A 24334-nucleotide genomic window follows, 5' to 3' on the forward strand; every position below is an offset into this window, starting at 1 on the left:
AAAGAACCGTATTATTAAGATTAACAATTTGTAATAACAAAGAACCGTATTATTAAGATTAACTAACTGATTTATTTAACAAAATGAGTATTGGTAGCAAAAAGAAAAAAAACGACAATAATAAACTGTTCAAAAAAATAGAAACATCTGTAAACATCCAGAAAACTTATTAATAATTACACTTCCTGTTACTGGTAATGAAAGAACGCATCCTTTCAATTGTTGTAATGACATCTCTGTGAAGACAAAATAAAAATAGACAAATTCGGTACCAAACGGATAATAAATTAAGGACATTATGATGCACTTAACAAACAATTTCTAATTCTTTGTTAATTTTAGCTATCATTATTTTCCAAAGTGGTGCGTTTAACCCTTCTTTGGATAGGTCTTGTTCAGCCAGTCATTAAATAATTTGACTTGTCGGGTGAGTAATTTCGTAAACGATGGGCCTAAAAACCAACTTGATAGCATTTTCCCGTAGTCATTTCGTATAGCACAAATCCATAATACACCATCGTCTTTTCCATCCTCTCGATACTTCTTGGAAACAAAATCCACCGACTCGTAATAACCCGGAACCGCCTGTGGATTAGAAATGAAGGCAGGATTAGGGTTTACATATTGAACAGGCCTTTGCAATACAATGAAGGAATCTGGATCTAACATGACAGATACAACTAGCTGCTTGTAAATACGATTTCTGCAGAACCAAGGTGTTTTGAACCTATACATCCAGACTACAAATGTTAGTGATTTCCAAGATAAATCGAAAACAAGGAATATAAGCGAAAGAGATGGACATAGAGTAAACGAATCGTTGAAACGGAAGCCAAACCTTTCTACTTAGTTCATTCAATCATACCTTCAATTTCATCCTCAATGATGGTTTCTAGCTGGCTTGTAGAAAAAATTAGGGGATCATAACATTCTTCTTTTTTTATATGTTCATACAATAAACCTTTCTAAACATTTAGTTAGCTTGTAGTTCCCACAACAGAATGTGAAAAGAGCAGCACTAGATGTAATAACCATGGATAACTAAGGTCTGAACCTCTTTTTTCCAATTTATGAATTAATTCATACAATCCTCATGATTTTAAAAAGCTTTTCTTCGAATGCTTTCCTTTTCGTGCATTAATATTGCTACCATACCTTAAAAGTTTTCAATGATCTTTTATGCCTTGATACACGCCCATACCAAGTATTACCTCCATTAGGAGGTGATTTTTCGTATAAAGCAACACCGTCGTGGCTTCCAAGAGACTTCCACCGAGGAATTTCCTCAACAAGTCTTAAAGCGTCTTGGATGAGTTTTTCTCGCCAACGTTCAAAATTTGGATCGGTAGCCTTTAAAACGTCGTTGGATATCAGCGGTTGTATCACTTCTGACCCAAAAAAATCCTCTTGCATTCAATTGTGGTGCTTGGTAGTTGGTGAGTAACCGAACACACAAACCCAATAGGAAGCATTCTGGTTTCTTCTCTCTCATACTGCTGATATGTGATTTTCATGAAAATATTTAATGTTTTTTGAAGTGAATAGATGTTTAAATGGTCATAATTGCTGGTAGTCTGGATCATAAAGGTTTATCCAGCGAAATGCTCAAGATTGCGAGAAATTTTTAAGCTTGTTTTTATTTGGGATTCCAATTCATTCCTCTGATAGAAAAAAAAGTCTATTCTCTAGACATAAATTAAGCTATATTATATTCAGCTTTATGTGTGGGGCGAGCTTTCAATTGAAATAGGTGCAAATTTTGGACAAGGATCAAAATTAACTATTTATTACTCATTCTATGCTAATCCTCTAGCCAAAACCAATTCTAGGTATAGTTTGTTTCTTGTTTACCGAGTGAAGGATGCTAGATGTAATGGAGAAATCTTCATAGCTTGCTAGAGACATCTTTGCTTGAATGCGTCTGCAAAAATCAACCAATTTATACGACGATCTATACATACTGTGATACTTTTTATGGAAGGACGTTCTATAATTACCTATGGCTTCAACGTTTTCAAAGTAATTACCCGTTCTTTCCTTCGGAAACTGAATTGATTAGTGAAGGATTTAATCATCTTTATTTTAAAAAGATTCCTATAAAAAAAACTGCTATCGTTTTGAAAAGGATCGAGGATCAATTCCATTAGTTCCAAGTCCAAATCTATTCGGTACCTAAAAGTCTTTGACTTAACCAAGTTAACTAGAGTATCATTTTCTCTTTCTTTTGCGAGATTCATATAATGCTTTTCTCACCGAAATCACAGTTTCACAGTTTCCTATTGAAACACCATCAGCAGTTTTTGCTAACTGTTTTTCCCGTAATATTTAACATATCCTTGACTGTCGTAGCCTCAATTGCTACCACTCTTTACAGATACAGTCTCTGTACTTATTCTAACGACTCATTATATATCTGAATTGTTCCCAAAAGAAATTGATTGAGCGAAAAGTATCCAAAGTTGCTTTCAAATGTGTTTGCGTTTAATTGAGAATTCGTTGAATTTCTCTTATTCAAAGATTTTGGACATAATAAAAAAAAATTCTATAAACAACAACGATGATTCTACCAAAAGACAAGCAAAACACTCCTTTTGTTTATATACGTATTCTCAATCTCGTTAAACCATTAATCCCGCATCGCAGATTTGTAACTTTAATGTAGCCTAAACTATATACGTATAAGCGATGTGAGAAAGCGAAGTCTCATTACAAGCCAATTCCGTTCCAACCGGTTCCCATCCTCTTCAAAATCATCTGAGAAAAAGTAAAAGGATTACGATGACAATTAATTTCGAAAAATCGAGTATTCAAGACTCCCGACTTTTTGACCCCATAAAGGTCGGGAATATGGAACTTCAACATCGTATCGTCCATGCTCCGGCTACCCGATTGCGCTGTCATGAAGATGGAATGGTAATGACAGAATTGGTAAGGGAATACTACAGCCAAAGAAGTAGTGTACCTGGAACATTGCTTATAACAGAGTCTATTTTCTCTGGTCCAAAGTCAGGTGGCTTCACCAATATTCCTTGCCTGTACAATGAAAAGCATGCTGAAGCATGGAGACCGATTGTGAAGGCAATTCATGAAAACAAGTGCTTTGTCTTCATGCAGTTTTGGAATCTTCCAGGAGAATTAAAGCCGGAGTACCTTCTCGACCAAGAAAACCTGGAAAATATCAGCCAAGGAGAATGTCCCATGGACCCAACAGGATTACCAGCAGCCCTAGGCGGTGCTTTTTCCATATGTGGAAAAGAATTGTACATGGACAAGTATATGTCTAAATATGATATAGACGAGCATATCTCAGAGTACACTGAAGCCGCCAAACGGGCTGTATTTCAATGCGGTGCAGATGGCATAGAAGTTCATCAAGTTAATGGTTTTTTGTTGGATAAATTTGTTCTAAATGGATTTGGTGAAAACTGCGATCCAAATTACAGAGGAACGTATGAAAACCGTGTTCGATTTTGTTTAGAACTTCTTGAGTCAGTTGTCAAAGCAATTGGACAAGAACGTGTGGGATACCGTATATCGCCCTACTCAGATATTTGGAAATCAAAAGACCATATGGAAGCGCACATGTATATGGTACAGCAACTTCGAGTCAAGTTTAAAAACCTTGCTTACTTGCATGTGATAGAACCTCGAGCGTATTGGACAGGGCATCAGCAAATTCTTCAAGAAGAAGGTTCCCTAAAATATCAAAAGTTATGGAATAAACCACTGTTGAGTGCTGGAGGTCATGATCGTGATTCCGCTTTACAATTGGCAACCCAAGATAATGTTTTGGTTGCCTTTGGGAGATACTTTTTGGCCAATCCAGATTTGCCATTCCGTCTTAAATTTAATATTCCCTTAAATCGATGGAATCGTGCAAAATTTTACACAAAGAAGAGCCCAGAGGGCTATATCGATTATCCATACTGTGAGGAATTTTTGAACAAGACATCAGAAGCTAAAAATCAAAAGGTATCCTGTGGAAAAGAAAGAATTTTTAATTGAATCATGCTTTCTTTCTTTTCTTTTCTTTCCTTTTTTTTTTGTCATTCGGATTGCATATGCCTTGTCGCCAATGCTCATTGTTTATATCCCACATCGACAATCATGCAAACATTTTCAATGATTACTTATAGATATATCCTTCAATCTATTAAATAACAGTAATTACATGACTTTGCTTTAGCTTTTCGTTTTATTCAATTCTTTACTTTTCCATTATCATATTAACGATATTATTTTCTCGATATTGTCACTTGTTCCCTAGAAGTCCTTTGAAGGCATTCAAAGTCCATTCTTAGTTTCATAAATCATTGCAATGAGAGAAGTGAATTTTGTAAAGCATTAACATTGAGGAAGATTACTGTAAAGGTTAAAAAAGAACAAATGATTCCTTCAGGTTTGCGACATCATGAAACGAGAGGAAAAATAAGCCCTCCAGTCAAAGCAGTGCTAGCTTTTTTTTTTTTTTTTTTTATCATAATGGTATATATCTTGCTCTCTATAATTTGGAGTAAGGATGTCTTTTATGCTTGACGTTGACTCGTGAACCTCTTAATATCTATCGAATATGCATAGCTGATCTCATTATACTAAGAAGGCCTCCACGAGCATTGCTTTACGGACTAGAGCTAATAGCAAAGGGAAGAACAGTATCTAAATAAAAGCTTAAATAAATACATATCCGGAAACAAACCGAAAGAATGAAATCTGAATTCCCGCAACAATACCCTGTTGGGCTGAAGGACTCCACAAAGAAACGAGTTTTATCCATTGGAACTCCTAGATTTGCCTTGGGTTTACTCGAGAAATTAAAAGAAAAATATATCTTTGATTTCATTGTGCCGGACCAGCATAGTCGAGACGAAACGATTAGAAAAATTCACAAGGCCGCAGAAAGAAATACTTATGATGCATGTTTCTGGGTCTTTGAAAATGCTCCTATTTCCCCTTTTACTAAGGAAATGTTAGGTCCATTAATTCCCAGTTGTCGTCTCTTCATCACGGGAGCTGCTGGATATGACGATTTAGACATTGAATGGATGGCAGCCAATGGTGCCTATGCTGCTAATGCGCAAAATGCTTCTACAGAAGGTACGGCCATAATGAATCTCTTCTTGCTTCTCTCTGTTCTTCGTGGATCGAGAGAAGCAGAGCAAACCATGCGTTCTGGCAATTGGCACGGAAACTTGCCATTAATGGAAGATCCTTCAGGTAAATTAGTAGGCATTATCGGGATGGGTGCCATTGGAAAATCGTTTGCCCAAAAGGTTATTTTTCTGGGTGGCAGAGTCATATATTACAACAGAACTCGTCTTCCTAAAGAAGAAGAGGCTTCCTTAAACGTTAAATACGTGAATATTGATGAATTACTCGCTACAAGCGACGTGATTAGTATTAATTGTCCACTTACGCCGTCTACAAAAAATCTACTTTCTAAGAAAGAATTTCAGAAAATGAAAGATGGCGTTTACATTCTTAATACTGCTCGCGGAAGTATCATTGATGAAGAGCCTTTCATTGAAGCTATACAGTCTGGAAAAGTATACCGAGCTGGTTTAGACGTTTTTATAAATGAACCAAATACCAATCCATTCTGGTTAACATGCGACAAAGTTACCGTTCAGCCTCATTGGGGCGGTTTTACTACGTCTACTGCTGCCAAGGTCGAAGAAGCCATCTTGAAAAACATTGATACTTTCTTTGAAACAGGCAGACCCCTGAACCCTGTCAATAACCCAGCCATCTAAGTCTGAATGGGAACACTACCTTCTTTCAAATCCCCTTTGTTGGTACACATACTGAATGATTTATGAATCCCTATATTTTTTTACGACCAAAAATATATTTGTAATGAATTACCATTGTCTATCATTGGTTTAATAAAATTTTAGGTATCCAGATAAGTAATTTAATGGATGAGGAATTCAATAGACCTTCACTCAGCAGCAGCTACCTTTTGTAAGAAACCCGACGAGGAATTCTTCCTTTTAAAAAGTAAGTGCATGAAATAAAGAAAAGTGAAAAGATGGATATAAAAGGTTTAAGCAGTGGTTAATTCCTTGTAATTTACAACAATTTGCTCTTTGTTTTCGAAAAGTCAACTCTAAACTTGATATTTTCATATGCTATCCAAACCATCTTGTTTCTCTTCGCTTTCATAATTCTCTGACATTACAAACTCATATCTAAATTATACTTCTTGTGTGCCATAACCATATTGTTTTTCGGCAAAAGCCCATTCAGAAGAAACGGACTGATTGGTTTGGAAATCGACGCCGTCCGCTGTAATGGTAGCAACACTAAACTTGTTCAAACTTCTTCCATCACGATAGTAGAGAACACGCATACAATCATCTATAGCCGCACGAGCACGCTCTTTTGACAAAGTTTTCCAGTGGTCATCGTCAGTCACCTTACGTAACAACGGAAGGGCAAGATGAATAGCAAATCCAGTAGCGATTGCTGGTGCAGTATAAGTATTACCACGTAAATCAGCAAAAGCTACATAGGGTTCTTTTTCATCACCATCGACGCCAGCAACGATGGCCTGATTCCAGTAAGGATCCATTTTATTACGACGAGCATAAAATACTCTAGACAAATATTCATGGATATGGGATGGTTGTAAAGCATAACCGTCTCCATGGTTGCTTTCTTTAATCTCAAGGTCCTCAAGGATTCTTTGGAGATGTTGATAATCTGAAACATCGCCCCCAATACCAACGATCGTATTGTTTCCGACCTTTGTGAGACGCTCTACATCAAAAAAGCGAGCCAAAGATCCATAAGATGCTAGATTATCGGCAGCAATCATAACACCATCGGCGTATTTTAATGCAATTACGGAAGCACCTGTGACAATAGGTTGAACGGTTCGAGAATTCACTGGTGCAGCATTTTGTTGGACACCATTAGATGTAGGGAAAAAAATGTTTTTGCTTGGTTTGCCCCAAGGCTCTGTTAACTCTAAAAAGCTCATTTTTTGTTTGAATGAGGTAGTGTTGGTTCTTGGCAGGTCATCTACCACCAAGTCGTAACCACCTATACGGACAATGGAAATAAACTTTATTGGGTAGACTGAAAAGTGAGTTAAGAAATATCGTTTTTGTATTTTATATTTTCATTATTTTTTTCTAAAAATTTTGACAAACGCCTGACTATATGGACGGGAAATTAACAGATATGTCAAGGTTTCTGATCACCTTTCTGGATCTTTTCAGTCTGCTACTAGAAACTAGAAGCTTTATAAACTAAGAAAGGAAGAAGATTCAATATTCCTTAATTATTGGTTCAGTTCTTTTCCTCTTTCACGGTGAAATGACATTTTTCTTCATAATGTTAACATAAAGTCCCAAAACTTGCGATCTTTCTCTCGTGCCGAATATTGATTATTATAACTTTCTTTTTCATGTTATTCCGCTGGTCTTCTTCTTACAGTGAAAGACTGTTAATCAGAAAGTTATTTCCAATGATTTCTAATAACAGCACGTTTCGGCTTGAGCTGCTAAAAATCGCATGCAGAAATAGGTAGCAAATTTTTGTCCAGGCATCTGTCTTCTAAATTTCTTTTTTTTTACATTTAACCTTTTGGTTTACCCTCTGTTTATTTATTTGTTTGCGATCTGCTGTATTTACTTTTCACTGTTTGTTTTGAACTGACTTTTTGTTTGTTTACAATACTTGGGTTTCTAAAGTATATATAGGAAGAGAGACTATTATTATGTCCTTTCTCTCTATTAGCCCAACTGACTTTTGAAATGGTCAAAATGAAGATTATCGAAGCGCCCTCTGTCATACTATTCTCTCTTCATAAGCTAGCTAAATCTTGTAAGGCATTTTTAAATAAATATGCCCTTCATCCTATAAAAACTTTATTCCCAAACAAAGCTGAACCAGAAAGAAGTCCTATATTCTCGGAAATGCCTGCATTTGCTGACAAGTCTACTGATTCAGTCGAATATGCCAAATCCGATAATCAGAAATACCAAGGATCACAAACCGCTCAGGCTGCTTTGGTTGAAACTGAAAATATGGAAACTACCGATGAGACTGGAGCAAATTACGAAAATACCTTCATGAAAATAAATTATAACTTACCAATGGAAGAGTCAATAGAAGTTGATTCAGAAGAAGTTTTAATCAAAAGTGAAAGTGATGTTAACTTTAGCAATAAATCTGTCTTAGACTGTTCATTTTCAGTCACAACAGATGCCATCGCTAACACGAAGTTAACAACGTCTTCTTCGGATTTTTCCATAAATGAAATGGATCTCATAGATCCAGCTATGATTGAACAATCCTTCATGAACATCTTATATAAAAACGTTGGTCCTTTTGATACGGATGAAGACTGTGTTGAAAAAAGTAATATCTATCTTGAAGAAAAGAGAGCAAATAGTGACACGAAGAATATCTTGACTGAGCAGAAGAATGTCGCCGAATATAGAAACCGTGAAAAATCAAATATAGATTACGAACCGAAATCATATCAAGATAAATCCGCACCACGCAAATTCCCTTTTGACCATATAAATTTTGAAATTGATACTCAATACAATACTGAAAACACAAACGTGTTTCTCGCTATACCTGAACCTTCGTATACTTTTCGATCTATTTTACAGATTCCAGAAGAAAGAAACGAGCAACAAAATCTTCAGGAGGATGATATTGGCATGTTTGAAATTGTTCCTTTGTCTTCAACGAGTGATATCGAAAATGACATGACGAGTGGAAGTGAACAGCTATGGACCGTTAAGGCTGAGTCGATGATTTTTAATGATGCTGATTGCGAAGAAATAATTGAATCTACTACAGTTGATGTTACGCGAGAATCACTTTGTTTGGAAACACACCCCGTATCATTAAACGGTGATCTGAGACAGGCAAATACAAAGCCTGATTCTCTCGATCACATTACAGATGATATTATATCGGAGCTTGTGATTTCAGATTTCAGTTCTGAAGAAAGCTCACTTTCGACACCGATTCTCAAAATGAATTCAAATACGTCCCCAACTAAAACAGCTCTTCTATATATTTTGTTAGGTCACGTTATATACTATGTTTATCTTTCTATTCAGTGGATGTTGGACTCAACAGCAAGGACGTCAATCTTTACTCTGCTGCTCTCTGCAATTCTGCTGAATAGGTTCTCAAGTATTACAAGTCTGCAAGACTATGCTAATACTCAAACTATTAAATCTTGCGTAAAACTACTTATTTCTAAAGTTTATCCTTTAAATCGTTAAATAGCAAAGAAAAGATAAGAATAACATATAAAAAATAAAGAAAATTTTATTGCATGGTTGGAAAAATTGAAATGAATGAATAAATTGATCACAGGAAATGAATCTTTTATGAAACACATGTTGCTAAACCCTTTATTTAGAGCCATTAATGAATATGATTAACTAAAACAAGAATAAATAAAATTTCTGAATGAGCAAATTTCACATCATTATTATTATAATTTTCTTTATTGACAAAAGACGATAAACACCAAAAACCGTATATAAACTATTACTCATTGATAAGTGACTTCCACATTAGTGAGAGATTCATAAACTTCTTGAAGAACATTTCGACGATTTTCAACTGCGCTAGCCTGTAACGGATCACGAAGTGGTTTTGGACACCAGACTAGAATATTGCCGCTCATATCCCCCGTGAAACATTGTTCTTTGTCTTGACGGTAAGAGACGCAATTGATACGCTTCAAAACATGAGTTGACAGACGCTGCACGAAGGAACCTTCTAAAAGATTTACCAATGCCAAAGATCCATCGTCATTAGGAAACAAAACGTACGTGTCGGCATTTTCCGAGGGAGTCACAATATAAGGGTGAACAGCAAAGGATGTTGTTTGATTATGTATAATAGGTCCAAAGTCACGTAAAGTATTTAGTCCTGTTTTCATATCCCAAACTCTTAAACGATCATCAGTTCCTGAGCTAACAAGAAAATTACCATCGTCAGTCCAAGCTAAGCCATTTACGGTACCATAATGAGATCTTCCCGTCTGTTCTGTTGGCTTGGTTTTGTTATGTACATCTAAACAAGCAAAGCTCGCAGAGGCTTTTCGAATATCCCAAAGCCGAACCGTACCATCAGCAGATCCGGAACCTAATACATAATCATTTTTCGGGCACCAAGCGACAGACAATACATTCCCTGTATGACCGATTAAACTGTGAGTATAACTACCGCTCTGCATATCGCATAAACGAATAGAGGGCGACCGATATGCTGCTACGAAACGTTAGAATAGGTAAAAATACAAATAAAATAAGCATGCATACCGGCAATCAAACAGTGCGAAGCCACTGGCGACCAGGCATGCGAATATACTATTTCACCTATGTTAAAAGAATATGCCTCCTGCTCATCGTAAGTAAATTTTGGTACAAGAAATTAGTGAATCCTATTACCTGTAATGTAGCAGCATCCCAAACCTTTAATGTATGGTCAAAAGAGGAGCTGGTGAATATACCATTATCGAAAGGAAACCAATGCAGATCAGTAATTCCAAACCTATGACTAGAGCGTCTACGATATTAGTTAAAACGTTTAGAAGAAAAAAACGTACGCAGGAATCGCGTTATGTGTATCCATGACTGTATCTATATCATTTGAATCAAGAGATTCAAGATTCCAAACATTAATTGAAGAATTGGCGCCTCCGGAAATCATACTTCATGCAGTCGTAAGTAAACAATCATATAGTATTTATTATCAACTTACAATTGATGCGTCGTGTTATCTATGGACAGCGCGTTTACAGAGCCAAGGAGGCCGGTACCATGTCTTCGCTTGATTGTTTTATTTTGCGACAAAGCCATAGTCTGAAGACGATGCTGAAGCAGCTGGCGTCGGAAAGATGCATTTGATTCTATCAGTCAATATTTTTCCTGGTATGATAAGTTCTCCAGTTAATACCTTGTCCCCATTCTCTGGCTAAAAGAAACGTATTCATTCAGAACGTTCAAATTTCCGCAGGAGTATTATAGACGGTAGAAATTCATTCAAGCACCATGAAAAGTATATATTTAACCAATTTTACTCAGAGATTATATTTGTGTTTACAGTAACGCTTTTCTATAGGTATTTGAGAGTCCACATCATTCTAGCAGTATATAAATTTACATATCCATAATACTTCGATTTTAAACTCTTAATTAAATATATTATTTTTAAAATAAAAGATAATTTTTATTACAAAAGAAGTTGGAAAATAAAGGTGAAAACTGGTTTAGGTACGGTTATGATGATACCTCTATACTAGATTCTTTCAACCAACATGTCCGTAATCGAGATTAGATCATACCAACACTGGATTTCAACAATTCCAAAATCTGGATTTCTCGCTGTTGACTGCTATGCAGACTGGTGTGGACCTTGCAAGGCCATTTCACCGGTTTTTTCACAGTTGGCAAGCAAGTACTCTGGACCTCAGTTTGTATTTGCGAAAGTCAATGTAGATGACCAAACACAAATTGCTTCTAGCCTTGGGGTCAGTGCTATGTATGTTTATTTCTCTGTTTTGTTAGATTTTGCTAACCGTATAGGCCTACCTTCATCTTCTTTGAGAATGGCAAGCAAATAGATATGCTTTCGGGAGCGAATGCGCAGGCATTAAAAGAAAAAGTAGCTAATATTGGAGGAAAATTAAACGGAGGTGGCGCTAGTGCCTCCTCATCTGTAAATGGTTATGCTAATCTCAGAAATTCTATCGAAAGCCCTCAATTAGAGTGTTTAAATCAAAGCGACGAGTATAACCTTCGTAATGCTCTTGATTTAGATGCTCCTGGATATTTACAATCCGATGCTGATGAGCAGCTTATGATTTACATTCCTTTCTTGGAAGCTGTAAAGATTCATTCGTTGTCTATTACTCCCGTCAAAGATAATTTAAGCAGTGCTCCAAAAACTCTCAAACTTTTTATAAATCATCCAACTGTGCTTTCTTTCGAAGATGCTGAATCCTTCCCTGCTACTCAAGTCATAGAAGATATTGAGTACAAATCTGATGACGAGCCTTTGAATATACCTCTAAGATTTGTCAAATTCCAGCGTGTGAATTCGTTGATTATCTTTGTTTCCTCAAATGTCGAAGACGAAGAAACTACCCAGATCGGTCGTTTGGAATTATTCGGTGAAACAGTAGGCGATTCTAGCAAGTAAGCTATGCTAAAGTGATGAATAAATGCTGAATTACAAGAATATTCTATTACCTTAAATGCCAATCAATAATGCTTGAATGCTATATTTATATACTTTACACAAAACTGAAAGGGCTGATATAACCTGACAGCTTCATTTATTGTAGTGAATTTCAATAGAAGGAAATACGGACTGTAAAAAAAAAATCTACAAAATTTCATTAAAAGCAAGAAATATTCTATTTTTTTAATTGGCGTTCAAATCTTTGTTTTCTTTTTTCTTCCTCCTGATAAACCCAAATTCGTTTTGGTGACTCTGAAAGACCAAATCCAATCAATATAATTAATGTACTCGCTCCCATAATTGAATAAGACTTTCTCCCAAATTAATCATATCGCTGCTAATTTCTTCGACGTACAAATCCTGAATTTGATACCATTTGTTTGATGCCGAGTTTCGTAGCTGTACTCTGAAAACGTGTGTCTCTCCATCAGCGGATAAAACTGACTCATAAATAACATTGGCAATTAGATTGTATTTGGGTATGATCTTAGGGTGTGTTTTCAAAAACCCATCATCAATAAACGGACTCATATCCAAGTTATCAAGAGGAAACGTGACAATAGTAGGATTTCGTTCAGTAAAATAATTGTTCTTCATAAAACGCTTCATATGAAATAGAAGATATGGCGGCGAATTCAATAAATGAAATCGCCGGCGCATACCACTTAATTCTTGGGTTGCCACTCCATTATACTTTTCAAGTAGTTTTATCAGCTCAACTTGGGGTATAATATTTCCTTCGAACTCATCTTGAAATAAAGGCCTTGGAGGAAGATTTAGTGTTAGGTATAAAAATGGAACAATGTCCGTTTTAATAACTCGATCTCCTTCAAAAATTACATGGTCGCCGTTTTCCGTATGCTGACGAATTTTTTGAGACTCAACACGTACATGGCCTTGGAAGTTGTAGTGAATGATAGAAGTTGGCTTATCCATAGTTGATTTCTTCCCACCTAAAGAAACGTGTAAAGTGTTCATGAGCCAAGATAAAAACTCTAAAGGATCTTTTTGTTCATTGATTGAATATTTTTTGTGGGATAATAGGGTTACTTCATGAATCAACTCTTGTGGAGAAACATGCCCTTTAAATGCTTTGGGGTTCCAAATTTTACGAACAGTAATTGCTAGTCGTTGAATAATCTCAGGACAACCATCAAAAGTATTAAGTAGCAAATAGTTTCGCAAAGGCTTTACGTGAGAAAGTAACTGAAGAATGACGTTGAAATAGTCATTGCTTTGTATGTTGTTGAGTCCGACGAAACCTACAGATTCAGGTTACTATAGTCTACAATACAAACCTCTAAACGAACTTACCTGGAACATAAGGTTTGTGCATTAGATCGTAACTGACCTGAGGAAAACGGTCGAGTTTAGCAACTTCTTCGCGGGTATACGTAGGTTTAATAACATAAGCAATATCCTGTAAAGCACTAGAAACAACCTGATACGACTCAGGTAGGATATAGAACTTTAAAGTTGAGCAATTCACAAACACATGATGATTATCATTCAAAGCATGAAAGTATGCATGAGAAGACGGACCTCGTCCTTGGAAATATCTTCCACAAACTAAGCAAGCGTAAACACTGAGATTTGTAAGGCTTACAGAGCAGACTTTCTCAAAATCAAAGTCCAGCAATTTACGATTGATCTAAGTAACCAGATTAGTCTTCATCAATCCATGGCAATTTGGTTTCTTACTGTATCTAAATAAAGATCACTTGAAATTGGAGAGTGTTTCTTGGCAAAAGCATTGTTAGTAGCTTGATCATCGTTAGAAGTAGATCCTGGAGCATCGTCAACTTTCTCTTTTTTCCTCGTAGAATATGCTTCTTCATCATTGAAAGAGCGTTTTAGAGAATTTTTATCATTGTTTACTTCCGACATTGCTATAAAAGCAATCTCGATTAAACCCTAAAGAAGAATCGCAGTGATGGGTATTTCGGGTCACTCAGCGTGACTCTCAGGTCTGAACCAAATTTGTAATATCACAGCAAACGTTCTTTTAAAGGTTAATTTTAGCTTTTTTTTATTTCTATCTTTCATTCAAGTAAGTACTAAAAAAAAAGAAGCGAAAATATTGAACCTGTGAAAACAAGGACTCCTTTTCATCTTTTTTGGAATCTTTGTGGGCAATTGCCTATTATATTGCCAACTTTTTCGATAGAATTATTTATTTCTTAAAGATAAAAGTATAAAAGGATAAAAAATCAGTTAGGAAGCCGTTCGTTCTGCTTTGTTTGCAATGGAATGGTAAGTTAACACACCTGTCTTGTCTTCTAACTCGGAAATAGCATTGATAGAAACATTCGCAGAGAATCTCTTCGTAGACTAGGTTCACTTCCGACATACGGATGGTCATTTTTCGAGCAAATTTGTAATCGAAACTCTGAGCTCATTAAAAGAAACGACTCCGTTTTCAACCTAGAAAGGATCGATGATACGGTATTATCAATATGTGCGGTTAGCTCTGAACCTAAGAACTTAGTGGAGGCCAGAGTGCTTCTTAATCAACTATGGCTTTACTTGAAGAAGTACTTATTTTTCGAAGGAAACGAAAGCTTTGAAAGCACATTACCTTCATTGGATGATTCCTCTTTTTGTCGAATTTTTCCCTCGTCGGCAAAATGTGTTCCTGCAATATTAAGTGCAATGCTTTGCCTATCCAAACAGCATAAGGAAATTGCTGTCGATGTTATTTCCTTTTCAGAATCTATCATTAAAACCTTCAAGTCTATTATAAATGAGGAAGTTGCGGATTCTATGTCGCTTACTCTTCGTAGAATATTCTATGCTTCTCATCTTTCATTTTTTTTAAATGAATTTGCTAGAAGCTGTGAGGAGATGAGCGATGAAAACATATGCTTATGGATTATCGATGTTTGCACAGATATACTTTCATTTGATGTTCTTCCACAACAAAAATTATCGGCTAATTCTCTTTTCATACAGCCATCTCCTTACTACCAGGGTTATGGTCTTAAATACTTCTTATATATTTCTTCAATATCCGCTTTGGTAAATGCAGCAACTTCTTTGTGGTTAGGAAATTGCGCATTATTTTGGGATATCGGTCGTTCTCGGCCTTCTTCTCCCGAAGAGAAAGTGTATTCCAGTCAATTTCAAGCTCTCCTGACATTATCTGAGAAAATACTTTCAAAAAGCTATACATCTAAACTACAAGGACAAGTTTCTGTGCCTTGTAGACTGTTTTTCGTCCTAGCCTTGAAATTAGCAATCTTAGGTTCCGCATATGTTGGGTTTATTCCAAACGTCTACTGTGAATGGATAGATCTTTCTCTCCAGAATATATCTGACGACCCTGAGACACTTCCTCATTTAATAGATATAATGGCTTCTTTAGCATGCGTCTTTCCAGCACAATTACAGTTCGCGATAATACGCTTACGGTTTATTGCAATATATGCTCCTCGTGATACTAAAGATCCAGTTATTTACGCTAAATTGGCATCTCGAAAGTTGGCACATTTGTTCAATTATTCATCTAAAGACGCCGCCATTACTTCAATTTATCAGTTAGCAAACCTATTGTCCCCTCTTGATACAGCGGATAGTTTTTTCTCGCTCTCTAGGGAACACATGAATATGGAGGGTTTTGCACATCCTTCTCACGAGATTCCAGTAAGTACTTTACCTATTTATTTAAATGTTATAGACTCGGGACGTGAAATTGCTCTACTGGTAAATGACGAAAAAATTCATGGACTGGCTATTTCCTTGCTAGTTCAAAAATTTTCGCGAAATTTTGATTCACGTGTTAGTGCTCAAATGATATGTGCTCTAGCTGATATCTCAATCAAAGCAAATGAACGCAACTTTTTTATTTTGATTCAATTTTATTCTATTCAACACAAGATGTTGACGAAACAAGTGGATGAAGAGTTAGCTTTGGCCATCCTTCAATCGCGTCGTTTGATTGCTAGTGGGACAGAACCTCACTCTTCAAAGCGGTTAGATTTGCTTAAAAGCCTGTTGGAAGAAATAATACAAGTGGGTTTTGTTCGTGCTACCCCTTCGGATCAGTTAAGTGGATACTTTACTGTCCTTGTCTATGCGATTAAGGCCCTCAGTTGTTGTATTGATCAAATCTCTTGGGAGACTTTACCAAAAGATGAAAATTACCCCTCGCTTTTTAGGGATATGTGGCTCACGATCGTTTTGAATAGGTTTCGTTTTTCGGTTGACATAAGTGAGACGTTAAGACCTGAGCTGGAACAGATTGCATGTAACTCACCTCTTCTTGTCTTTGAAGATTTTGGGAATAATTTTGAAAGTAATTTGGAATTAAATACTGTTTTAAGGAGTCATATTGAACATTCTGTAAGTAGTTCCCTGTCAATTATCATTAACATAACAGGTTTTATCTCGAATTAAGTCAGAATTGACAACAATCGTGGATGTGGATTTGAGGTCGCTAAGTGCATCAGAAATTTGTTTTCTGTCAGCTGTTCTTCTACTTGAAGGACTGCGATGTAAAACTGGTCGTATTTCAGCTCTTGTTGAATATCTAAGTGATTTTACCTTGTGTTCAAGTCATCTGCCTCCTTTTATCAGAGCCATTGCCCTTCATGTAAGTTGAAATTACCATTTACTAACTAACAAACAGAACTTACCAATATTTGTGGATTCTCTATTTCGTGTAAAGCGACTTCATCGAAAAAATATTAAAGAAATACAAGAGTTACTTTGCTTGTGTTGTCACAGAATCGATTCGGTTCGACGACTAGCTTTGGAATGTACAACTTTTGTCATGCATAGTCTGCCTCATCTTCTTGGTACTGCCGAAGTTTTGTATAGTACTCTAGAGTTGCTTACTCTTCTATGGAAAGCTCGAAACGAAGAATGTTATAATCAATATATTCCGAAGCTTCAGTATTGTTCTCCAAAGCTGAATCTTACAATTGTATTGTCTGATATTTATGACGCTCGTGAGAAGGTGCTTTCCGAATTTAAAACCAACGCTACGGATTGGATACAAGTAAGTTCCAGATCTATTCCGAGACAAATCAAAAATTTATTACAATCCTATCTTGCCGATTTTGAAGATATTGATGATCTTGAGCTTGTTGAACTTGGACGATCACTTGCTGTGGAAATTGGGATCAAAATTCCAAGCTTCGATTATGAGAATCGTGTGGTTTCTTCATTTGGGAATTGGATTCCAGATTTCAGTTCTGAGTTTATGGCCGATTACACTACACGCCAACGTTATGCTCAAGGTATGTGTTCATTAAGGCTTTATCCTTTAATAGTAATTTTACTAATCAATTTAGAAAACGTGGTCTTAGACACAGAAGGTGACATGAGTAGTGACAAGGCTGATCTTCTGCTTTCTCAAAAACACAAACTCTTCGAACAGAACCTTACTCTTTTAAATGATTTGGAAAATGATTACAAACAACGAAAGCCAGTATCTTCGCTAAAGCTCCGCAATAACATTCGCAAGGCCGCCTCTCATGCAGTCCAAGAATCAACATATGTATGTTTAAATTTGAACGAGAGTTTTATTAACTTATTTTAGTTATTTTCAATTCTTACCAGAAAAATTATTCGTATACCTTTTATTGAATTCAATCAGAAGTCCATAAAGCTTGGCGTTAACTTATGGAATTGGATGATGAACGAGGTTCCAATTTTTAGCTCTTATATTGTGCTTAATATCATTCGTAACTGGAAAAACGAAATAATGAGGGAAAAAAGGGGTTTCTTTTCAACCATGAAAGTGAAATCCCCATTAGCCTTGCCAATGACCTACTCACCGACTGAAAGATCATCGATGATATCTTATAAGGACAAACTGAGTTCGCAGATGATTCCGCATCTACTTTTGTTAGAGCTTATGTCTGGTATATTCGAAGGCCTTTGGTTTAATGATCGCCAAAACGCCATTATCATTGTCCAGTTCATGGCTTTTGTGCTCAAAAAAATGAGCTCTTTAGAGTTTGCTCGAAATGCGTTGGCACGAGAGCTTCACTTCAAATTTATTTCGTTTGGTTTCAAAATTGCTGAAAACTTACTAAATACACTATTAGGTTCCAGATTTTATAATCTCTGTTTGGACGCTGCCTTATGCTGGTTTACGGAAACACCTGGATGGACTTATGGAGCAGATAAGTTGAATGTCTCAACAGAAATTTCGATAATGCGGAATTTGTGTGGAAAAATGGAAAACACATTAAGTCAATATCCTCTTAAAGGTAATAAACACTATTTGAAATACATTTTTCTAACTTCGTTCAGGATCTACAATAAAAAAACAAAAGCTTCTTATAATTTTATTGAAAAATGAAATGTATAGACTGTTCACTTGGATTACACCAGTTGCACATGGAAGGAACTTGGTAATGACTGAACCGATACCGGATACATATAGTTCGAGTTCGACGATCACTTCAGAAATGTTGCGTTTGGCTTGGAAGATATCCCCCGCGATCGTTTTGTATATTCCGAAACGCTTCATCGAGCCGTCGTTGGTAGATATGGTAACTAGCTTTATTTTAGCGGATCCTGCTTCTTGTCTTCACTACGACGTTGCTATGGACTATCTCTTTGAGAAATATCCAAATGGTGACTTCCCACTAGATAGGAAGTATCTTTTCTATTGGGACCCCATTTATCCGGTGAATGGTCCAGTTTTGTTTAAGCCGAAAATCAGATGGAACCCACAACTCTTACAGTACACGGTACGCTCAATGGAAAGCTATCCCGTCTCTGTTATGTTCTTCTACGTTCCACAAATTGTGCAGTCCCTTCGTTACGATACTATGGGTTATGCAGAGAGTTTTATACTTGAGGCTTCAGAAGTTTCCCAGCTATTTGCCCATCAAATTTTATGGAATATGAAGGCAAATTTATATAAGGATGAGAGTGCTACTGTACCTGATTCCATTAAACCAATCTTGGATCATGTTATGGACAAAATGGTAGCTTCCCTATCCGGTGATGACAAAAGTTTTTATGAGAGGGAGTTCTTTTTCTTTAATGAAGTTACTTCTATTTCTGGAAAACTTAAGCCATTTATTCGGAAATCAAAACCTGAGAAGAAGGTAAGTATACAGTGATAGTATTAAGTTACCTTTCTAACAAAACAGGCAAAAATTGATGAAGAAATGAGACAAATTAAACTAGATGTTGGTGTTTATTTACCTAGTAATCCTGATGGCGTAGTGGTTGGGATAGATAGAAAGTCAGGAAAACCTTTGCAAAGTCATGCTAAGGCACCATTTATGGCCACCTTTAAAATCCAAAAAGAGAAGGTTATCAATCCTGATCCAGAAGAAGAAGCCATTAATGGTGAGGAAGGGAATACCGCTCATCAAAAACAAAGCTATGAAGTTTGGCAATCGGCTATTTTTAAAGTCGGTGATGATTGTCGACAAGATGTTTTAGCTTTACAATTGATTGCCATATTTAAGAACATTTTTAATTCTGTGGGTTTGGATGTCTATCTATTCCCTTACAGGGTAACTGCTACCAATCCTGGTGTACGTAATAATTTTAAGGACGATTTTATTAATCTAATTATAGTGTGGTGTTATTGATGTGTTACCAAACTGTATATCTCGAGATATGCTCGGTCGTGAAGCAGTTAATGGCTTGTATGATTACTTTATTACTAAATTTGGCGGTGAAGAGTCCATAGCATTTCAAAAAGCTCGAAGCAATTTTATTCAAAGTATGGCAGCTTATTCTGTTATTACATATCTGTTGCAATTCAAAGACAGGCATAACGGAAATATAATGATTGACGATCAGGGTCATATATTACATATAGGTATGGAGTCAATTGATGACTAGTGGTACTAACATTATAGATTTTGGATTTATTTTTGACATTGCTCCTGGTGGAATTACATTTGAAAGTGCTCCGTTTAAGTTAACTCAGGAAATGATTGCTGTAATGGGAGGTAATAATAAATCACAACCATTTCAATGGTTTCAAGAACTGTGTGTTAAGGCCTTTTTGGCATCCCGCCCTTATGCCAAGTCAATTTGTCAAGCAGTCGAAATCATGCTAGAGTCTAGTCTTCCTTGCTTCAAAGGTCAATTGAGTATTACGCATACTTTGGAGCGTTTTGCCTTGGATATGAATGAACGACAGGCTGCAAATCACATGCTAAGTTTGATTGATCACAGTTACAACAACAAACGGACGCTGATGTATGATCAATTTCAAAAGGCAACCAATGGTAAGTTAACTATAATTTATTTTCTGTATGAGCAATTAACTAATTATTAATTTAGGAATTCCTTATTAGATTCAATTTTTATGTTCATCCTTTGATAAATAATCCGTTCACTTATGACTGCTTGATGGATTTGTGAAGATGCAAGTTATGCCCGAGTAAGTAAGTATAATGCTATTCAAAATTTAGGTTAAGTTATTGTTTAACACTGCATTGGTAGAAATGAAATAACCACTTTTATGTTAAGAATTGCTAGGAAGTATTGAGTTATAGGCACTGCGAAAACAACTTAGAATGAGGTAAAGTGCCGCACTGAAAGTAATTACGAGTTAAAGAAAACTATAAAGATTTTCACATTAAAGACTGATCATTATATATGTCTTTGTTTTTTTTTGGTTATAAATGGAATAGACGCGCAACGCGTAACTTAGACTCTACTAACACTTTAACAATATGAAACAAAGAACTGAAACAACCACTTCCAATGAATCCAAGTATGTTAATATATTAAACTATAAGAATTCATCTAATTAAAAAACAGTTCTGACATGATTGAACGTGTTTTGGAAGAATTGAGCATCAAACACATGGAACGCTGCATAAGGAAACGTGATCAAATTGAGCAAGAATTTACAAAGCAGATAGAACATGAAAAGGCAGCGCTAACAAAGGAATTAAAGCTCCTACAAAGTAAAAAGTAAGGAAAATCCAGACAAAAGCTGGCATTATTATTATAAGGGTAATAAATATTGACAGATTTAAACAGCGAGGAGAACGTTCAAAGAAAAACGAGTCGCTTAAACGAAATAAAATCGCGTCGAGCGCTTTTAGAAAAACAAAGAGAAGCTCTTGGAAAGAAGATTCACCAAGAATTAGGAAACTACATTGGAAAGTTGCAATCACTCGTTGAATCAAACTAAATTAAACCGACTTGTGGATTAAAGGATTGTTAAGGCTGTAAGCAGATTGCTGAAAATACAACAATATCATTTGATATACATAATCATCGCTGCATGAAACATTGACAAAAAACAAGAAAGTAAAAATCGAACTGTGCTGTAATTACTCCGCTTATAAAGAAGTACTTCGGTAGTATTCTTGTACGGGAACGACGGATCGAAAGAAGGCTTCTAGTTTCTCATCAAGTTTCTCTAACTTGATACGCTTCGCCTTGTTTTCTGAAATGAGAGTTGCTTTTCGTTTGAGTAGATCTTGTTTGAGACCGGAAAGCCGCTGGCGTTCCGTTAACTCATCTTGAAGTCTCGCAATCATAATCTCATGGTCGTTTGCATTTTGTAAGTCGGAATGTTCTTTTAAAAATTCTTCCTTAGAAATTAGTGGAAGCTGGGTATATAGGTGTCTAAATAATAGACGTTAGCCAACAGCATTTGACAAGCATACATACTCTTTATCATGAAAATCTTTGATAATTGCGTTCAAGTGTAACTTTTGGTACTGTAATGCTTGCAGATTTACTAGAGCTTGCTCGAGAGAAGCACGGTGATCACCCGTTGTTTCCTTTGCTCTTTGAAGTTGCTCGTACGATTCTCGATTTACAGCTCTCAAAAGCAAAAGTCTAGCAGAAAGTTGCTTTCTTATTTGATGAACCTTTTCTTGGTTGTTTACCGGATCTTCATTCTTGCTATTGTGAATTTGCAAACATAAATTCTTTGCAGATTCCAACGTTCCTAAACACTCTGCTATTGCATTTTCTGACATTTTACGAAGCAATTAATCGCTAAAACTAGTCAGTTTGGTAAAACTTTGTAAGTTTACTTCTTGTTGGTGGAACTGAAAACCTGCCTATGTCCTTCGACCCCTTCACTTTTTCCTGCAGGGTTTTTATATAGAATCGCCGTTACAGAAAAGTAAGAAACATCATTCCTTTTTCTTGCTTTCTTTTATAGTTAATCTTACCTTGGATTTAAAAAAACGGATTGATCTCTAAAAAGAAAAAACTCTAGTCCAAGTACGTTGATCGGGAAATTGGCAAGGGAATAATAAAGGGGAAATAGGTTGCATCAAACATGAGATTTAATCAAAATACGAGTATAGACTGCGGAAATTTGATTCTGGTTCCCTATTTAAAACAACATGTGTTGAATTACCACGAATGGATGAAAAGTCCTGAACTACAAGAATTGACATGTTCTGAACCTTTAACAGTGGAAGAGGAATTTCAAATGCAAAAGTCTTGGTTGGAAGATGAAGACAGTAAGTGGGAAAATTATGGAACTCTGAACATGTTAATTGTGTTTCTGTGTATCAAACATCAAGTTTAATTGTGGCTTTCATTTTATTAACTAAAGAATTTAACTAGAGCTTACATTTATCGTGATTCATAGACATGGAGTAGAGAACAAAGAGCCCCAAATTCTCCATGAAATTGCACCTCATCACATCGATGAGATGATTGGAGACGTGAATATGTTTCTAACCGAAGGTTACGAAGACGTGGAAGAGGATTTGACAGTACAAGACGACGCAAATCAACAATGTACCACTTTTATCCAAGCTGAATTGGAACTCATGATTGCAAAACCAGAATTCCGGTCAAAAGGTTTGGGGACCACGATTATCGAAGCCTTTTTGTATTATATAGAACAGAGTGGGTTGCTTCAGAGCAAGCACATCGCGAAGTACATCATTAGAGTTGGTAGCAAAAACCTGCCAAGCTTACGCCTTTTCAAGAAAGAAGGATTTGTACAGACAAAATACGTTGCTTGTTTTGATCAGGTGGAGATGGAAAAGACAATACATTAAATGGAAATTCAATAGTTGCTCCTGTAGCATAAGTATTGGATAACCTCCGTCATTAAATCTTCTACCATACTAGAGAAATCAACAAGAATATAATTTGAAATTGATACCAAAAATTCTACAAGATTTTCGAAAAAAAAAATGTGACGCCTCCAAACATACAATTACAGTACTATAGTATTTAGAGAAGCCTTGTCTGGGCATACACATGATATATCCAGTACAAAAAAACCGATGAACATGTTGGGGTCACTTTTTATTAAGTGTTTTATTCAGCTTTAGCTTATTTATGCCTTCTTTCCAACCTCAGAAACAGTCAAGTCTACATAGTATGTTAGTATTTTTTTGTACCATATCCCTGTCTCTTGCCAGCAAGCCACATTGGAGATTCAGTATCATGTCCATATGAAACGATTCAGTAACATCGCTGCAGAGCTTTATTACATACCAGGGGGAAGAGATTGGCGGAGCTTCTCAGCCTTCTTGGCATCAGCAACGACCAAAGTGTACAAGTACTTAGAGCAACGGAGCTTGAACTTAACATCCTTGTTTTGGTTCTTCTTGATACGAGCAGAAGTAGCGTCCTTTCTGCGAGCGATTTCCAAGAATTGCTTAATGTCTTTGATTTGACGAGGCTATTTGATGTTAGCTTTTTGTTTTAGTTCAGAAAGAGTATATGCACATGTAATTTTAGCCATAAAATTCGCATCAACCTTGCATTTTGCATATCTCTCTTTCACGCGTCCTTACCATTTTGTTAAGCTTGGTGAAAGATTGGATATGTCAGAAATTTCCGTTTTACCAAAATTTATGTGACTGTTCAAATTCATAAATTCTCTTCAAGTGCGTAAATGCTTTTAGTGATCGTTAACGATACTTACCGAGATCAGTCGGTTTGGAATCCTTGGGTTACTTGGGTTAAAGAAAAATAGAATTGCTGAAGCAATAGGAAGAAAGAGCACTCGAATAGCAATCATCTTCTTAAGGTGTTTACCAAAAACATTGACTTGGGATTTCCACTGTTCCATAAACAACATTTCAGCGTTTTGCTTATATTTGAGATGGAATGGAATCTGTCTATCCGCCACGGAACTTTAATACAGTAGTAATTGTTTATGAAGGTTTTAGAATATCTAATT

The 24334-nt window shown here is 36.1% G+C and overlaps 13 protein-coding genes across 13 annotated transcripts; 7 read left to right on the forward strand and 6 right to left on the reverse strand.

Moving 5' to 3' along the window:
• Positions 1-6: 6 nt before the first annotated feature.
• Positions 7-1438, reverse strand: SOCG_04405 (DUF3074 family protein). Its single transcript, XM_013162151.1, has 3 exons — positions 1156-1438; positions 866-965; positions 7-740 (listed from the first exon to the last, which is right to left on the reverse strand). Exons 1-3 carry the CDS (start codon positions 1411-1413, stop codon positions 370-372), a joined length of 729 nt encoding a protein of 242 aa, XP_013017605.1. The 5' UTR covers positions 1414-1438; the 3' UTR covers positions 7-369.
• Positions 1439-2706: 1268 nt separating this feature from the next.
• On the forward strand, positions 2707-4341 carry SOCG_04406 (NADPH dehydrogenase). Its single transcript, XM_013162152.1, has one exon. The coding sequence runs from the start codon at positions 2779-2781 to the stop codon at positions 4003-4005; it is 1227 nt and encodes a 408-aa protein (XP_013017606.1). The 5' UTR covers positions 2707-2778; the 3' UTR covers positions 4006-4341.
• Positions 4277-5991, forward strand: SOCG_04407 (glyoxylate reductase). The gene has a single exon (XM_013162153.1). It carries the CDS (start codon positions 4704-4706, stop codon positions 5748-5750), a length of 1047 nt encoding a protein of 348 aa, XP_013017607.1. The 5' UTR covers positions 4277-4703; the 3' UTR covers positions 5751-5991.
• Positions 5992-6004: 13 nt separating this feature from the next.
• On the reverse strand, positions 6005-7067 carry SOCG_04408 (20S proteasome component beta 7). The gene has a single exon (XM_013162154.1). The coding sequence runs from the start codon at positions 6980-6982 to the stop codon at positions 6194-6196; it is 789 nt and encodes a 262-aa protein (XP_013017608.1). The 5' UTR covers positions 6983-7067; the 3' UTR covers positions 6005-6193.
• Positions 7048-10396, forward strand: SOCG_04409 (uncharacterized protein). Its single transcript, XM_013162155.1, has one exon. It carries the CDS (start codon positions 7761-7763, stop codon positions 9252-9254), a length of 1494 nt encoding a protein of 497 aa, XP_013017609.1. The 5' UTR covers positions 7048-7760; the 3' UTR covers positions 9255-10396.
• SOCG_04410 (ERCC-8 DNA repair) lies at positions 9396-11155 on the reverse strand. The gene is made up of 6 exons (XM_013162156.1): positions 10942-11155; positions 10747-10894; positions 10592-10696; positions 10434-10551; positions 10305-10383; positions 9396-10254 (listed from the first exon to the last, which is right to left on the reverse strand). Exons 1-6 carry the CDS (start codon positions 10976-10978, stop codon positions 9530-9532), a joined length of 1212 nt encoding a protein of 403 aa, XP_013017610.1. The 5' UTR covers positions 10979-11155; the 3' UTR covers positions 9396-9529.
• Positions 11140-12393, forward strand: SOCG_04411 (thioredoxin-like I protein Txl1). The gene is made up of 2 exons (XM_013162157.1): positions 11140-11526; positions 11571-12393. The coding sequence occupies exons 1-2, from the start codon at positions 11303-11305 to the stop codon at positions 12184-12186; spliced, it is 840 nt and encodes a 279-aa protein (XP_013017611.1). The 5' UTR covers positions 11140-11302; the 3' UTR covers positions 12187-12393.
• SOCG_04412 (ubiquitin carboxy terminal hydrolase Ubp10) lies at positions 12352-14986 on the reverse strand. The gene is made up of 3 exons (XM_013162158.1): positions 13930-14986; positions 13543-13879; positions 12352-13490 (listed from the first exon to the last, which is right to left on the reverse strand). The coding sequence occupies exons 1-3, from the start codon at positions 14113-14115 to the stop codon at positions 12508-12510; spliced, it is 1506 nt and encodes a 501-aa protein (XP_013017612.1). The 5' UTR covers positions 14116-14986; the 3' UTR covers positions 12352-12507.
• SOCG_04413 (phosphatidylinositol kinase) lies at positions 14029-20731 on the forward strand. The gene is made up of 11 exons (XM_013162159.1): positions 14029-14481; positions 14523-16569; positions 16607-16819; positions 16856-17468; positions 17523-17728; positions 17771-18446; positions 18490-19295; positions 19341-19733; positions 19777-20023; positions 20064-20438; positions 20494-20731. The coding sequence occupies exons 1-11, from the start codon at positions 14474-14476 to the stop codon at positions 20505-20507; spliced, it is 5598 nt and encodes a 1865-aa protein (XP_013017613.1). The 5' UTR covers positions 14029-14473; the 3' UTR covers positions 20508-20731.
• A 157-nt stretch (positions 20732-20888) lies between these two features.
• SOCG_04414 (meiotic recombination protein Rec27) lies at positions 20889-21355 on the forward strand (the record flags this gene model as incomplete). Its single annotated transcript, XM_013162160.1, has 3 exons — positions 20889-20929; positions 20977-21132; positions 21202-21355. The coding sequence occupies 3 exons, from the start codon at positions 20889-20891 to the stop codon at positions 21353-21355; spliced, it is 351 nt and encodes a 116-aa protein (XP_013017614.1).
• SOCG_04415 (THOC5 protein) lies at positions 20925-22710 on the reverse strand. The gene is made up of 2 exons (XM_013162161.1): positions 21841-22710; positions 20925-21795 (listed from the first exon to the last, which is right to left on the reverse strand). The coding sequence occupies exons 1-2, from the start codon at positions 22152-22154 to the stop codon at positions 21507-21509; spliced, it is 603 nt and encodes a 200-aa protein (XP_013017615.1). The 5' UTR covers positions 22155-22710; the 3' UTR covers positions 20925-21506.
• Positions 22463-23198, forward strand: SOCG_04416 (GCN5-like N-acetyltransferase; the record flags this gene model as incomplete). The annotated part of the gene is made up of 2 exons (XM_013162162.1): positions 22463-22649; positions 22756-23198. The coding sequence occupies 2 exons, from the start codon at positions 22463-22465 to the stop codon at positions 23196-23198; spliced, it is 630 nt and encodes a 209-aa protein (XP_013017616.1).
• A 66-nt stretch (positions 23199-23264) lies between these two features.
• SOCG_04417 (60S ribosomal protein L38) lies at positions 23265-23991 on the reverse strand. The gene is made up of 3 exons (XM_013162163.1): positions 23946-23991; positions 23644-23830; positions 23265-23517 (listed from the first exon to the last, which is right to left on the reverse strand). The coding sequence occupies exons 1-3, from the start codon at positions 23946-23948 to the stop codon at positions 23483-23485; spliced, it is 225 nt and encodes a 74-aa protein (XP_013017617.1). The 5' UTR covers positions 23949-23991; the 3' UTR covers positions 23265-23482.
• Positions 23992-24334: the final 343 nt, after the last annotated feature.

This window comes from Schizosaccharomyces octosporus, assembly GCF_000150505.1.
Source record: "Schizosaccharomyces octosporus yFS286 unplaced genomic scaffold supercont6.1, whole genome shotgun sequence".
In the NCBI taxonomy this organism is placed as follows: domain Eukaryota; kingdom Fungi; phylum Ascomycota; class Schizosaccharomycetes; order Schizosaccharomycetales; family Schizosaccharomycetaceae; genus Schizosaccharomyces; species Schizosaccharomyces octosporus.

Excerpts from the sequence above, each read along its gene's own strand:
- SOCG_04417 (XM_013162163.1), bottom strand. Across the intron at positions 23,518-23,643 it reads CCGCCAATCTCTTCCCCCTG|ACTTGACTGTTTCTGAGGTT; the intron begins GTATGTAATAAA and ends CATACTATGTAG.
- SOCG_04413 (XM_013162159.1), top strand. Across the intron at positions 16,820-16,855 it reads TCAGAGCCATTGCCCTTCAT|AACTTACCAATATTTGTGGA; the intron begins GTAAGTTGAAAT and ends ACTAACAAACAG. Across the intron at positions 18,447-18,489 it reads AAGTCAATATCCTCTTAAAG|GATCTACAATAAAAAAACAA; the intron begins GTAATAAACACT and ends AACTTCGTTCAG.
- SOCG_04407 (XM_013162153.1), top strand. The coding sequence starts at position 4,704 with ATGAAATCTGAATTCCCGCAACAATACCCTGTTGGGCTGAAGGACTCC.
- SOCG_04406 (XM_013162152.1), top strand. The coding sequence starts at position 2,779 with ATGACAATTAATTTCGAAAAATCGAGTATTCAAGACTCCCGACTTTTT.
- SOCG_04410 (XM_013162156.1), bottom strand. The coding sequence starts at position 10,978 with ATGAATACGTTTCTTTTAGCCAGAGAATGGGGACAAG. Across the intron at positions 10,384-10,433 it reads GGGATGCTGCTACATTACAG|GAGGCATATTCTTTTAACAT; the intron begins GTAATAGGATTC and ends TACGATGAGCAG. Across the intron at positions 10,255-10,304 it reads TTCGCACTGTTTGATTGCCG|CAGCATATCGGTCGCCCTCT; the intron begins GTATGCATGCTT and ends AACGTTTCGTAG.
- SOCG_04411 (XM_013162157.1), top strand. The coding sequence starts at position 11,303 with ATGTCCGTAATCGAGATTAGATCATACCAACACTGGATTTCAACAATT. Across the intron at positions 11,527-11,570 it reads AGCCTTGGGGTCAGTGCTAT|GCCTACCTTCATCTTCTTTG; the intron begins GTATGTTTATTT and ends CTAACCGTATAG.
- SOCG_04409 (XM_013162155.1), top strand. The coding sequence starts at position 7,761 with ATGGTCAAAATGAAGATTATCGAAGCGCCCTCTGTCATACTATTCTCT.
- SOCG_04408 (XM_013162154.1), bottom strand. The coding sequence starts at position 6,982 with ATGAGCTTTTTAGAGTTAACAGAGCCTTGGGGCAAACCAAGCAAAAAC.
- SOCG_04405 (XM_013162151.1), bottom strand. The coding sequence starts at position 1,413 with ATGCAAGAGGATTTTTTTGGGTCAGAAGTGATACAACCGCTGATATCC. Across the intron at positions 966-1,155 it reads GATCATTGAAAACTTTTAAG|AAAGGTTTATTGTATGAACA; the intron begins GTATGGTAGCAA and ends CTAAATGTTTAG. Across the intron at positions 741-865 it reads CATTGAGGATGAAATTGAAG|TCTGGATGTATAGGTTCAAA; the intron begins GTATGATTGAAT and ends TAACATTTGTAG.
- SOCG_04412 (XM_013162158.1), bottom strand. The coding sequence starts at position 14,115 with ATGTCGGAAGTAAACAATGATAAAAATTCTCTAAAACGCTCTTTCAAT. Across the intron at positions 13,880-13,929 it reads GTGATCTTTATTTAGATACA|ATCAATCGTAAATTGCTGGA; the intron begins GTAAGAAACCAA and ends CTGGTTACTTAG. Across the intron at positions 13,491-13,542 it reads GCACAAACCTTATGTTCCAG|GTTTCGTCGGACTCAACAAC; the intron begins GTAAGTTCGTTT and ends CTGAATCTGTAG.
- SOCG_04415 (XM_013162161.1), bottom strand. The coding sequence starts at position 22,154 with ATGTCAGAAAATGCAATAGCAGAGTGTTTAGGAACGTTGGAATCTGCA. Across the intron at positions 21,796-21,840 it reads AAAGATTTTCATGATAAAGA|ACACCTATATACCCAGCTTC; the intron begins GTATGTATGCTT and ends TCTATTATTTAG.